Source organism: Molossus molossus, unplaced genomic scaffold, assembly GCF_014108415.1.
Source record: "Molossus molossus isolate mMolMol1 unplaced genomic scaffold, mMolMol1.p scaffold_m16_p_1, whole genome shotgun sequence".
In the NCBI taxonomy this organism is placed as follows: domain Eukaryota; kingdom Metazoa; phylum Chordata; class Mammalia; order Chiroptera; family Molossidae; genus Molossus; species Molossus molossus.
Genome location: NW_023425344.1, coordinates 169,817,963 through 169,832,464, shown reverse-complemented (window position 1 = coordinate 169,832,464; position 14,502 = coordinate 169,817,963). Strand labels below are relative to the sequence as shown.

General features: G+C 39.8%; 1 protein-coding gene across 31 annotated transcripts in view; it reads right to left on the bottom strand.

The window, feature by feature from the left end:
• Positions 1–14,502, bottom strand: part of SLC25A21 (solute carrier family 25 member 21) — a 463,129-nt gene that overhangs the window by 48,728 nt on the left and 399,899 nt on the right. For all 31 annotated transcript variants that reach the window (XM_036256725.1, XM_036256732.1, XM_036256740.1 and 28 more), the window contains one exon: positions 1,674–1,740. In XM_036256725.1, the coding sequence (XP_036112618.1) occupies positions 1,674–1,740 (67 nt within the window). The remainder of the gene's footprint in view (positions 1–1,673; positions 1,741–14,502) is intronic.

Sequence of the window (14,502 nt, the reverse complement as noted above, 5' to 3'; positions counted from 1 at the left end):
GGGAGCATTGCTTTCTTTTAAATAGAGGCTAACTCAGTTTTGTAAATCTGGACATTTCCCCCCTCTGTAAATGACTGTTCAACGTTGATAAACTTTAATCCTCTTAAAGTTTAAATTGTCTCCAATGTATAGTATTAAGAAAAAATATTCCAGGAAAAACTTTAATTATAATTTACTTTATTTATACATGTAAAACACTGAACAAATAATAAAATGAATATATTATTCCATGGAGACAAAGTGACTTTCCTTTTGAACAGGAACTCTGCTCTGTTTGTTTACTTGGGCAATCTTTTATCAAGTGAAGCCATTTCATAATTCAATTCAGCCCTCTTGTGTACTCTGGTGAACTTTTTCCAGATTCTCTACTGAGATTCAGATCCTTATAATGAAATTCGTTTTGAAGTAATAATATAAAAGTCACAGAAACTATGGCAACAAAGAGGATCAATTTACAGAGAAAGTGTGTTTCATTTTATTTATTTATTTTTAAAAATATGTTATTCTTGATTTTTTTAGAGAGAGGAAGGGAGAGAGATAGAAACATCCATCAGGCTGCCTCCTGCATGCCCCCTACTGGAGATCAAGCCTGAAACCCGGCATGTGCCCTGACCAGGACTCAAACTAGGATCTGTCAGTTCATGAGACAATGATCAATCACTGAGCCACACTGGCTGGGCAAGAAAGTGTGTTTTAAAGCTTTGTTTTCTGAATTCTAGACCTGAATTAAATTCTATTAAACTGCTATTTTGACCTTTGTAAAGTTTTGGTGCCTATGCATATATGTGGTTGTTTTATCATAAATTTTAACCTAGTCACCCTCTTATATTGCTGAGTAAAAGTATGTAAGTTGCACCTTCTTAACCTTTCAGGAATATCTGGAATACAAATTGAATAATGTATGTGAAAAAATGCTTTGTGTTATTAGTTGGAAAGGAAGTCTTTCAGTCTAAGTTTATGTTATCCTTATTATGGAAAGACAAAGACATAATTAATGTTATTGTTGGTGGTGGTGGTGGTAGGGGGGTCAACACCGGAGTCACGGTGATCAGGACTTTTTTTCTGAGAGAACATATAAAAAAGTGATCAGATTTAGTTCTTTCTCCCTCAGGGGTCCTGCCAGATCTCTGTGTTCCTATCCAAATACTGAACCAGTAAGTTGTACATAAACTCCATAGTTATGTGGTTAAGAAGGCCAAATAAATGTGTTGTACAAGAATCATATCAAGGAAATACAGAGTATTAGTTTGCTCTGTTCATAAAACGGGAATACTTCGGGAGAAAGATTTTTCTACCCCTCCCCTCTCTTTGTCCTCTCTCTTTCTTTAATAATTATTGGTCCAAAAGAAAATTGATGAATTGCTTTGAGAAGAAGTCCAAGCTATTTGTGGCTGCTGTGCTTTGATTGCATTAATTTCATTCACCACTGTGCTTTTTATATAGTTTCCCCTTAGAAGGAAGTAACTTTACCTGAAAAATAAAATCCACAAACCAATATTTGAGAAATTGATCAAGCCTACTTATAATTCAAAATTATGCTATAGCTTCTGCATTGATGATTTTATTAGCCTATGTTTAATTCACATTAATGTCCCACAGGTGGTTGGGACAGGTGTGGGGTCTTTTAATGCTGATGTTTACTTTCACTAGGTGGGAAGGCATAAACTACTCACCTTCACTGCTCTTTTTGGTGTTTCCGCCAATATGGGTGGTAGAATTCCCTTGTAAAAACCGAACAACCTTTGGAGAAATAAAATATTTTATATAAGTAAGGGGATTAGAAAATAGGGAATTTTACCTTTGTTTATAGATAAAGCAGCTAATCATAAAGTATCCACAATTATTCAATGTAGCCACAAATTTTGAAGTCCTTTGTTTTAATTCTAAAATAGAAAGATTTTGAATACTACATTTATTAGCATCATTCAGAAGAAGAAATGATGCAGAGACTGGAATCTCTTAGGTAAGTTGCTAAATACAACCAGGAGTTGTACCTTAAAGATGAAGTTGATTTTCCTCAATCTAAGGAATCTTGACTTTATTTTCTTTGTTGTGTGGTAGGTAGCTTTAAGCTGTCTACAGTCTTGCATTTCCTCCCTTATGGTAACTAAATGAGGTTAGACTTATACCTGAGCCCACTAGACTCAAACTTTCTGAGGCTAACAAAGTGATAACATCTCCATTTTTAGCTTTACTAACACAAGGGAACTAGCAAAGTTCTGTGGCTCTGGAACTTGGGCTCCTGGACCTGTCCTGATCTGTCACAATTTTTTAACTTTCTTTTTCTTTTTTTTTTTTTTAATCCTCACCCGAGGACATTTTTCCATTTTTTGTTCAGGTAGAGTGGGAGGGAGAGAGAGGAAGAGAGAGAGAGAGAGAGAGAGAGAGAGAGAGAGAAACATCGATGTGAAAGGGACACATCGAGTGGCTGCCACCCGCACAACCGACCAGGGCCGGGGAAAAACTGCAACCGAGGTACGCGCCCTTAGCGAGAACCGAACCCGGGTCTCTCAGGACCGCAGACCAACGCTTTAACCGCTGAGCCAAACCAGCCAGGGCTAACTTTCTTAATAGAGATGGAAGTAGGTCAGGGACATATGTTGCTGACAAGAAATGTCAAACTTCCTGCTGATAATTTCATAGGGTCTAGGACAGCTATTGTTGCCAATGTTGAGAAACTTGTCACATTATCAGATGTTTTTAGAAAAAAATGAATAGATATTCTGATGATAAGATTGATAAAAATTCACTACTTATTTCATATTAGATTTTAAGATTCAAAGTTTTAAATTTGTCTGACCTGGAATCTCAATCTCTCTCTCTCTCCATATGTGTGTGTGTGTGTGTGTGTGTGTATAATATATATATAATACATATATATTGTATATATTTATATGAATATAAATAATACATATATATTCTATATAGATAAATAATACAGAAGAGAATATTCTGTATTACTTTTTAAAATAATCACTTTTCCTGATGAGCCCATAAGTGACTATAGATAAAGGCAGGGCTCAGTGTGTCCCTGTGTTAGGATGTCCATTTTACATGGGGCTGGAGATTCTCTGATTGACCCCTCAAGCTTCACTACAACGTCTTCGAATTGGGCTCTGCGTCTAGCTATGCTTCTGGAACAAGAAAGTTAAGAGTTTATTCAGACTCACCCACTGTGCCATGCTACCCAATGCAACATGGTGACCTCTTGCTCCCCTCTGGCTTACACAGCACCCTCCAGCGAGGGGAGCAAAGGACTTGTCTTAGGGCTTTAAAACTGTTAGCTCCTTGAAGGCTTTGTGTGCATTAGAGTACTTACCCCAGACTGTGTGTGTGTATGTGTGTGTGTATGTGTGTGTGTGTGTGTGTGTGTGTGTGTATAAACAAAACACAAATGTTTGTTAAGCATCTGAATTTCATGAGGAGGAAGAAGGGAATCAAATGATCCCCTGACATGGATTTACTCTGCCCACTATTTTTCAGTTAATGAATAGTACTTGCATTATGAATAGGGAGTAAAGCAAACATGTGATTTGAAGAACTATAAGAATTCACAAATTCCCCCACCTCTTTTCTTTCCAGTTTCAAGTACTGATGCCTGAAATTCACATGTAAAATTTAAATACCACAATTCTTTATAATTTAAATTTCATTATAAATTAATTAAGCATAGGTTTGGTCTTCCCAAAAGATAAATGTGATTTTCCTGAAGTTCTACATTTATAATGAAAGACATAGACATTCTGTTCTTTCTGTGCTGATTTTTCCACATCTGGAAAATTAAACCTGATTATGGAGGGGGGTGAAATTAAGACCATTTAAGTAACTAAAGTATCTAGAACAGAGTGCCCTGGCTAATTGAAGTACTTGAAATCCCATATGACAGAGAACAGTTATAGGAAGAACAGTCACTTATCCTGAAGAAGAAAGATCATAGGGAGAAACATGATAACATGATAGATCTCTTGGAAGGTGAGCACATAGCAAAGAGACTAGACATTTGTTTGTTCCCAGGTGGTAGAACTAGGACTGACAGGTGCAAGCAACAAGGAAAGACATTTTGTCCCAGTAGAAATGTGATACAAGAAAGTAGTCCCAATAGTCAGAACAATCTCGAGTTAGACTGGGCTTTCCTGAAAAGTGGTGAATGCCCCTTTGTGGTATGTGGTCAAGCAGTCTGGATGGCCACTTGTCATGGATGCCAGAAAGGGGCTACACACAGTAATGGATGTGGACTCACCTACCCTCCAGGTTGGTCTCCAACCCTCAGATTTTATTCTTCTAAGAAAAAAAGAACAAGAGGACATGGGAAAGTACTTTTGTGAAGATACGAACTCTGCCTTCCTTCCAGCTTTTGCTTCTCTGGAGGACAGAAGTCTTATAAATAACACAGAAGGTCTTCATTTTAAAAAAGATGGAAGAAAATATTAAAAAGAGGTGTAAGGCAGGAGGGAAGAGAGACAGCTGGAAGAACCATAAGGATTTAATCTGAAAAGATCTGGGAGGTCCAGAGCCCTCTGCTTCATGTCGGCAATGCTTCCTTGATGAACCCTCCTTCCCTTCTCCCTGCTCGGTTCCTTTAATGTGTAGCCACCCCCTCCCCTTCACTGCCTCCAGCCATCCCACCATCCTGAACTTTCAAACAGTGAATGGATAGCATTAATGGGGAATTCTCAAGGACCATAGGCAGTCTTCGCTGGCAAATGGGAAGCTAGAACTATCTACTTCCTTGCAATGTATTCACAGATTTTCATGCAGCAGTGAACATCTCTGGACTAGTCAGGCTGGAACCTCTTCTGGTGAGAACTTCCCCACCTCATTTTTTTTTTAAACCACCAGAATTGACATATTAATACAATGATATTGCCTGTAGGCAGCGGTTGATTGGGCACCTCACCAAATGGATCCAAATGGTATTCTGTTTCTTAGCTCCAGTTAATCTGATCCAAGTTAGACCTAGCTGAATCTTTTCCAGGATGTTGGAATTAGAACTAAAAATGTCAGTCTTGCTCTCTGTGGTTGAACTTCTAACATAGATAGCTAAGAGATCAAAGGCAGTCTTCTGTCATTCTGGAAGAAGTCAGTGTGCACTGATTAAAAAAGAAAGAAGCTACCATTCAGAGAAACACAGACGCAAGATAGAGAAGAGAAAGCCTGGTACTGTGTGTGTGACTCAGCCCTCCAGGATTTCTTTAAGCCCAGTTATAGCTCAGCCCTTCTTGAATAATGGCATTTTCCTTTGCTTTTGGTTCTCTGAGATACCCAGTTACATTATATACATTTAACTTTTTACTTAAATACATTTGAATTGCGTTTATTACTTACAACTGACAGTCCTAGATCTGAAAAGGACGCCCCGCCCACCATGGCCCAAAGCAGCTGCCGCAGCACCTCAATTCCATACCCTCTCACATGAAGTCTTTTGGTCAGTTACCTTGGGCCACTGAACCAATCAGAAGAGGCACACCCACAATTTGAGCAAGAGAAGGTAGAAAAAGCTCAAGTTGATGAACTATTTTTCTGACTTGATTAGAAAATTACTGAGTTTTCCTAATGTAAAGCATGATATACGGATTCTAAGAAAGAAAAAGGAATTGTGATGTTTTATGAAAGACATACTTTTTTTTTTTGGTCTGCTAAAGTAATGACGTTTATATCCCCATGCACTGTTCATTCTGCCAAATTTTTCTGCCTTCATGTAGTTTTGGCTTGAAGTACAGAACATACAGTTACCAGGACAATAACTAGGGAAGTTAAGAGATTTGTGACACCCATATCAACATGCTTCAGACTGCTTACTTCTCAAGAAGCAGATTAACACTCCTTGGACCAATGGAACATGGGATTCTGATGTTTATGTAGCATAGATGACAGTTCTTTCCCCTGAAAAGACAGTGAAGCCACCACTCTGGTTTTAAGTTTGACCCACATCAAGCCAACTGGAGAACTCTTTGGAAGAGGCCCCAGAACCAAAGCCAGACCTCCCATAACACTGTAGTATAAACTATATGGCAGCCCTCATATTTTGTTTCGCAAAGTTGTGACTTCTGAAAGTAAGGAGTTTGATTTTAACTACCTTGTGTAGGAAAATGTTAACTTGGATGTTCATAAACTTTTGTTGATATTGTTCTAAGTAAAATAGGCAAAATTTGTTGAATGCTTCCCATGTTCTAGCCACTCTGTTAAGAATCAACATCTGAAGGCATATGGACATATTTTAATCTCATTGAACTCCCACAATGAGCCTTTGAAGCAGCTGTGATCTCTTCATTTTGCAGGTGAGGCCTATCCTCACATCACTGCCAGACAGGACACAGTGACTGCAGTCGAGTTCCATTGTCCTCACAGTCCACCTCCTTGACCACTAGGCTACACTGTATTGCAGTTTTTCTGGAAATAAAACTACTTTTACGAACACTTTTGGAAAGCTGTTTCTGTTACAAAAACGTCTTGTCATATCTTATGTTAGGAGGAAGCAGAAATGGCAACTAAGAATCAGTTTTCTATTCCATTCCCATGCAGTTCTGTGCTAACGCAATGTGAAACACTACCTGCATAACCGATAGATTTGGACTGAGATGAAAGAGATCATTTTTTTGTGTGAAAGCTTTTGGGTTGTTCATCAAGTATTTTCTAGTTGGATCAGAATGAGAGAAAAATAGTAGGTCCTAGGATAACACATCTCTAGATTCTTCCCCCTTAAGATAACTTTACCCTTAAGAGGCACATGAGGATAATTCTGCCAGTGTGGGAGAAAGACAATACTTACTTCAGGAACATGCTAGAACACTGAAATACTAACACTAAATAGTAAAATAAAAACTTTTATCCAAAAAGTCAATGGGAAGCTCTGTTGGTTGCTCACCCAATAGATACCCCTCCAACCCTTTCTTGTTCTGTGGGGGGACAGGTTTTCACCATCCCCTGTGCTTGGAAGAAAGTCCTTCTCTGGTCCAGGAGATGAAGCAGAACTCTTCCAGCCAGTCATGGCGGTTCCATCCCCTTGCCAGTGGAGCCTGTGGTATGCATGGACATATGACCCAAACCTAGCTCATGAGATCAGCACAGGGGAAGAATGCATGCTGGAAGTCATGGATTTCCATCTGAGGAAAGAGACACATGGGAAGAAAAGTCCCTCTTTGCAAGTGTTGTCCTAGCTGCATGAGGTTCCTGCTGGACTGCAGCCAAGTGAGCTATCACGACTCACAAGCCGAGGATGGCCAGCAGAAAGACAGAAAGGACCTGGACTTCAGAGAATGAATGAACGAACCAATCTTGGCATCCTATCTTCAAATGAATGATTATGTGCAATTAAAAATAAATCTTTACTATTTGAGCTTTTAACCTATAGCTAAAAAATATTCTGATACCAATAGCCTTTAACACCCCATTTCCGAAAAAGTAATAAACGGTCATTCTTAAATCACGATCATAGCAAGGATAGTTGTAAATGTTAAGCAAAGCTTTTAGAAGGAGACTATGAGAACCATTTGAAAAAAATGGTTTTAGATGATTTCTTTGAGGACCCTGTCACATACTAAAAACCTATCCCATTATAGGATGACCACCTGAGAGAGAAACCCATACCACAGACGGAACACGGAGAAACTCATAAGCAAATATGAGGTGCGGTTTCAGGTCTCTCAAGCCACTAGATCACGATGGTTCATATGCTAATGACAGTTGTTGTTCAGAAACACAAATAGACACAGAGTTTAACAATAGTGGATCACATTTGTTTTTAATTGTATAATCAAAACAGACTTTGTATTACTTATGTACATGTATAAAATGAAGATCAAAACTGCACTGCACGTGTTCTTCTCAAAGACGCAGCTCGCACGTAGCTTATTTGAAATACAGATTTGTGCCAAACCCCACAAAATAACTTTACCCCTCATTTCCCCCCACCCCTACTTTATAGGGTGAAGCTCTTTAACATATTGGGTGGCTCCAAGATCACAGACCAACCAATGTAAAGAGATTGATTGTATGAAGCAAGGAAATGTGGACTTTCCTTTGGGTTCGAGTTTGTGTCCCACCTTGGTGGTTCATTTACAGCCAGTCACATCCTCGGGAAGCCTTCCTACTGTCTCTTATGAGTAGGTTCCAATTTTAGGTTACCATGTTTAAGATCCAAATTTTAGGTGCCCTAAGAGACCAGACATATCCTTAATTAAACATCTCATACCTGACAACATCTTTAGTCCATTTGGTGGCTGAAAAAAAGTTACTTGCTTTAAGTCAGCTCCTGAAATCTGAAGACGTTGGGGCAAATAGTGAATAGACAGAAGAGTCCAAATATGACTCAGGTAAATAAACCAAAAGGGAGTAGATAAATCACATGTGCTGTCTGCCCTTCCCCTCTCCCCCTTTCTGAGTTGGTTTTGCTGTTCTTTTCCTAACTTACCACGTAGAAAAAGTTTGTTTGGAAGTCATTTGTACCATAGAGTGGGACTGCTCCCCCAGGAAGGCTGGGAACTTTCCAAAGTCGCTAAGCTAATAAGCAGGGTGCTGGTGTTTGGAGCAACAACGTGGAATCTTGTCTTCATTGCAGCCCCAAGGAGGGAGGGAAACTAGCTGCTTCACAAAGACCTTCAGAGCGAGTCATACCCTGTTGTCCACCAGAAAGGTTATAAAACTTAACCAATAGATTATTGAGAAAAGAGTATAAGGAAACCATGAATAATGTCTTCCCATCTAAGAGAGGAAAAGATCAATGTACAGAGTCTGCTGCCCGCGGAAACCGGGGCTTTCCCAGGTTGTTGGAGATGAAGGGCTTTGGGGCCCAGACTGCTGAGATTCATAACCTAGGTCCAGCAACCATCACGCTGAATGCCAAGATCGAGATGCACACCATCTGAGCCTGAAAAGGCCAATTAAAGAAATGATTTCCAACTTGCAAAGCCATTTTCCAAGCCACCTGCAGCACACTCGCATGCAGCATGAGAGGATGCTTTCACCTGGATCCCACTTCTTTGCCAAAAACCTGGCATTCAGCAAGCGTCCAGAGCAGCAATAATACTCACCGGTGAAGCATGAAATAGGAGCGACAGGGAAAGTGACACCAGAGCTCCAGTTGGGGAAATTGGAAAGCATTAACACGTCTGTGTACCTAACAGAGCACAATTACTACATTTTATTTTGTTTCAACAGTCAGGACCTAAATGAACATCACCATTCAGTTCTGTTCTGGGCAATGATCCAAGCTCATCTTGGTACAGTTGATTTTGAAGCCTTACGGTCAATCATATCTTCACAATTTGTTCTTCTTTCAGGCTTCAGGCATCCTTCTGATTTCCATTTCTTGCTTGGAAGCCTTGAGTCATCTGTTCTGGCAACATGACCAACCCAAATCAGTCATTTTCTCCAAATTATATTGAAACAGGGATCTTGCTAGTTTGTTTTCTTCCTCCTTCTTCCTTTCACATAATTTTCCCTTTAAGGATCTCCTAATACAAAGCTGATTGAAGGCATACAATATCCTCTTTCTCTTGCTGTTGTCAAATCCAAGTTTCTTACCCACATGCTGTAGCTCTGTAATTAAAACAGTGAGGGCGGTTCTGAGCCCTGGGTTATGAGTGTACAGCAACGGGCTGTGTATCCCAGGGCAGAATCCTGGGCCTGACACCAAACCTTTAGGGCATTATTCTGACATCATTTACACTGATTCACAAAATCCAAATGAAAGAGTGAGGTTTCATGGCTCTATTACTTGAATTATGTACAATCTGCAACCTGAAGCTTTCAAAATCACATGCATCTTGGGGTCATTTTCATTTAGGCAAAGGAGAGAGGGAAAACTATGTAGCCTTCAAAAGAGAGAAAAATCAGCTTAAAAAGTGACACTGATTCTGCTTTTAAAAGAATCAGCCAAGCTTCAAGGACGTGCAGCATAATTCAAGTCTTGTTTTAGCTGACATTCTAACATAAAACTAACAAGTTTTCCCTGCTTTGACTCATATCGGCTCAGGTCTTCAGGCACAAAAAAAATATAGCTTTTATTTTTCATTACAGAGAATTAATTGAATTAAGTATCTGCATATGGTCCTTGACTATATTTGCTATCCCAAACCATACCACTTTTACTATATGCTGTATGAGGGAATTCTTTAAAGTTTTCCTGAACACACGTGTTTAACTCAACTTTCAGTATGATTTTACCATGACAATTAAACTTTGTTGATATGTCTAAAATAAACTACAACTTTGATTTTCTAAGACACAAAAAATTAGTTTAGCTGTCAGTATCGCTTAGAAGGTAGGTCCATGGCTCTATTCCCTGGAAAGTTGGCAGGGTGCTCGACGCACTGAACATGTTGCACAGTTCAGCCCAAGGAAGGCATTAGCGTGATATAAGAACCAGAACCCTGATGGAAAATGCCAAGGAAAGAACAAGCAAAGGAGATATTTGAGAAGCAACTAAAGTAGTACATAATGTGGGTAGAATGTGGTGTTAATTGCTCCATTAATCTATAAATCAAGAGACTTGTTTAGAACTAACTATGTAAAAGTGTATTAATTTTCAGTGACAGCAGATTACCTTGCTTATAAAGATGAACTCATTTCCATTAGGAAATAATCATGAGAGCAGTCGTTCACTCATGTGGATAGAACTGAACACACACACACACACACACACACACACACACACGCACACCAACAAAAGAAAAGAAAAAAACGGGGATTGAATGAAAGCCAGGAAAGAGGAAAGAGAACCTGATCATGGAATCAAAAAGTCCATCTGCCCTGGCCAGGTAGCTCAGTGGTTTGGAGCCTTGTCCTGATTCACCAAGGTTGTGGGTTCAATCCTGGTTCAGGACACATATAAGAAGCAACCAATAAATGCATAGATTTGTGGAACAATGAATCTGTTTCTCTTTCTCCCATCAATTAAAAACAAAAAGTCCTTTTCAGATAAACAAGCCCTGCTGAAGAAAGTCTCTGCTCCATTCTAGTCACCCTCATCCTCTCACTAATCCCCCTTTTCTTACCTCCATATCTAATTTCTGTGTTTCCCATCATGAAGTAATTATCATTCATTTGTTTACTCACTCATTCATTCAATATGTTTTGTTCCAAACCCTAAACTAAACACATTCTTCTAAGGTCAAATGTTGATTCAGTCTCATTATCCCCAAATCATCTAAGACAATTTTTTCCAAGAATTCTTCTGTGAGATGGCAGAGAAAATCTTCATATTGCACCTTCCTGCAATACTTGAAAGATGTTGCCTTTCATACTACACTACATTAGTACATAGTAACACTCAATCAATAGTATATTGAATATACTTATATTCAAATAAGAAATGTATACACTTATACATGTAGGGGGTGGGCAAAAGTAGGTTTAGGTTTATAGTAGTGTGTATAAAAAAAAATGCAGATTATGACTTTCCCACTAGCTTTATTAACTCAAAAGGAAGTCACTTACAACTGTAAACCTACTTTGCCCACCCCTGTATACATATATTCATACACACCTATGTATATAGATCCTTCCATATACAGACATGACTAGGGATCCATTTTTTTTTTCTTATTCTCACCTGAGGGCATTTTTGCATTTTTATCTTCAGATAGAGCAGGAGAAAGAGAGAGAGAGACACATCACTGTGAGAGAGATACATCAAGTGGTCGCGACCCACACAACCCCAACCAGGGGCCAGGGACAAACTGCAACCGAGGTATGTGCCCTTAGTGGAAACCGATCCCAGGACTCTCTGGTACGCAGGCTGATGCTCTAACCGCTGAGCTAGACCAGCCAGGGCTCAGGATCCATATTAATAGCCTGAATGACTTGCATATTTATAACTGAATAGAGTATCTATTATTCACATGATTACCATATTTAATCCAGGTTATAAATTGCTTGACAATGGCCACATTTGTTCTTTATCACCACACTCTGGCATTTAGTATTAGTTCGATGCTACCTGTCAGAAAAGTCAATATGATGTAGTGAGCAGGAGTGTGGGCGCTGGAGCCACACTCGTTGGGTTTGGATTCTGGCTTAACCATATGTTAACTGTTGATCCACCATGAAAACCGTTGGCACCAAAGGTGAACAAATTAATTCTAAAGCATTCCAGCCAGAATAGAGATTTTTTTTTTTTTAAATGCCAGCTTTCCTACAAGTGCTTATGGAAATGAGTTAGTACACAGTTGTAAGTAACATGATTTACTAGCTTCACCTAGCAGCAGAACTATATATGACCACAGCTGGGACAGAAAGCCTCGGAATTTAGAGATGTCCTTCACAAATGGAACCTCACCTAAGTGTGTGACCCAGAGCTTTAGGAATTCACACCCTGTAGTGGAATTCTGCTACAACCGATTCATGCATGTTTGAGGTCAACGATGTTCGCCTAGGGCACTGAGCAGACTACTCCCAAAGTACAAGTCACATTTGAAAATGCATTAACTCTTAATGGCCGCCAGTTACTACTGTGGGCTCCACATTAATTTCTTGAAGTGCCCCCTGGTGGACTTCTAACAAAACTGAGTCTATTGAGAGAAACGTGAGAAACAAAAACAGCAATCATTGTGCTACATGCTTTACAACTATAAGTCCATTCAAAGATTCGACTCTTTGCATTTCATAGACAAGTACATGAAGACCCAAAGAAGTAACTTTTCCTCTAGTGAAACAGCTTGTAAGCAGTGGAGTTGGGATACGGACCTAGGTCTACTGACTCCAAAACCTCTGCTCTTGAACGCTGTGCTTGACTTCTGTGTTCTCAGAGAAAGGGTCCACTGGGAAACACCATTCTAGCTCCTGGCTCTAGTGCTCCTTCTGGGACTGTGTCTCTAGTGGTGGGCCCAGGCTCTGCTTGGTTTCTGGGAGAGGCTAAAAGGCTGGTTTTTGAATGGAGAAGCAAATAGCTGAGCCAGGCTTTGTCTCCTATTTTGTCATCTACAGTACTCTGCACCAGAGTTTTTTTTCAGAGCCTCAGTTCTTATTTAATTGATTGAAACACAAGTTATATGGGTAGTCACCAAGCTTTCTGGATTTAATAAAAGTCTCATATGTACTTTATGGACTTCTGGATATGTAGTTTCCCAGATCACTTTGAAAAAATTTTCCTTCATAACATATTATTATCAATGAATACTTAAGGCCAATTTTTCTACCTAACTCCTGTAGTCAATGTTCCTAGAGAAACATAAGCTGGATAATTTCTGTAGAATTCAAGAGATGTGAAAAACAATGCAGAAGACAACCCTAGGACTCAGTTCCTGGACCACAACTACCTCTCCCTGGTGATTTCATCCAGTCCTATTACTTTAATTATCATCCACATGCTGGAAACTGTTTTACATCTCCAGTTCATCCAGTTGTCTACTCAACATCTCCACTTGGATGACATGACTAGCAGCTTCAAGATGACCTCCTGATTCTCCTTCCACAAACTTGCTCCGCCCACAGTATTCTCCAGATCAGTTCACAGAAACTGCACCTTTCTCACCGCTCAGACCAGAAACTTTGAAAGCACATGCTTGAGTTCTCTCTTTCTCTTATTCATCTCCGTTACCCCAGTCCAAGCCTTGCTCATATGTCACTCAAGCCAGTATGATAGCCTCCTAACTAGTCTCCCTACATTCTATTCTCAATGCAGTAACAGAATAGTCCTATTAAAATAAAAGGTGGATCATGTGACTCCCCTGTTCCCAACCTTCCAATGTTTTCCCATCTCCCTCAGAGCAAAACCGAAGTCCTTTCAAAGGCCCCAGGCAGTGTGCTTCCATGATGCTGAACTATGCCTCCCACCTCATCTCCTACTTCTCTTTCCTTGGTTCACTCTCCTCCAGCCTCACTGATCTTTTTGTTCCTTGGATCAGGCACACTCCTACCCCAGGGCCTTTACACTTGCTGCATCTTGTCTTGGATCCTCTCCTCCACATACCCCCATGGATCACTACTCACCTCTTTAAATTCTGTACCAATGTTACCTTCTCAGTGAGTTTGATCTCGCCTCTCTTTTATTTAAAATTACAACACACTCACCTTAGTAGTACCTATCCTTTCTGCCTACTTTATTTTTCTTTATAGAACATATCCTATTCAAACAAGCTTTATAGTTTACCTGCTTGTTTTGTTTATTCTCAGTTGTTCCCACTAGGATGTCAGCTTCATGAGGACAGGGGCTTTTGTCTATTTTATTTACTGGTGTATCCTAGGGGCTAAATACGGGACATGACATGTAATCAGTCCTCGGTAAATATTTGTTGTGTAAAATAATAAATGATGTCTGGCCGGTGTGGCTCAGTGGTTGAGCATCGACCCATGCACCAAGAGGTCACCAGTTTGATTCCCAGTCAGGGCACATGCCCAAGTTGTGGGCCTGATCCCCAGTGGGGGGCATGCAGGAGGTGGCCAATCGATGTTCTCCCTCATCAATGTTTCTCTCTCTCTCTCTCCCTCTCACTTCCTCTCTGTCTAAAATCAATAAAGAAAAAAAAATTTAAAATAATAAATGCATTATATTCCCACTGACCC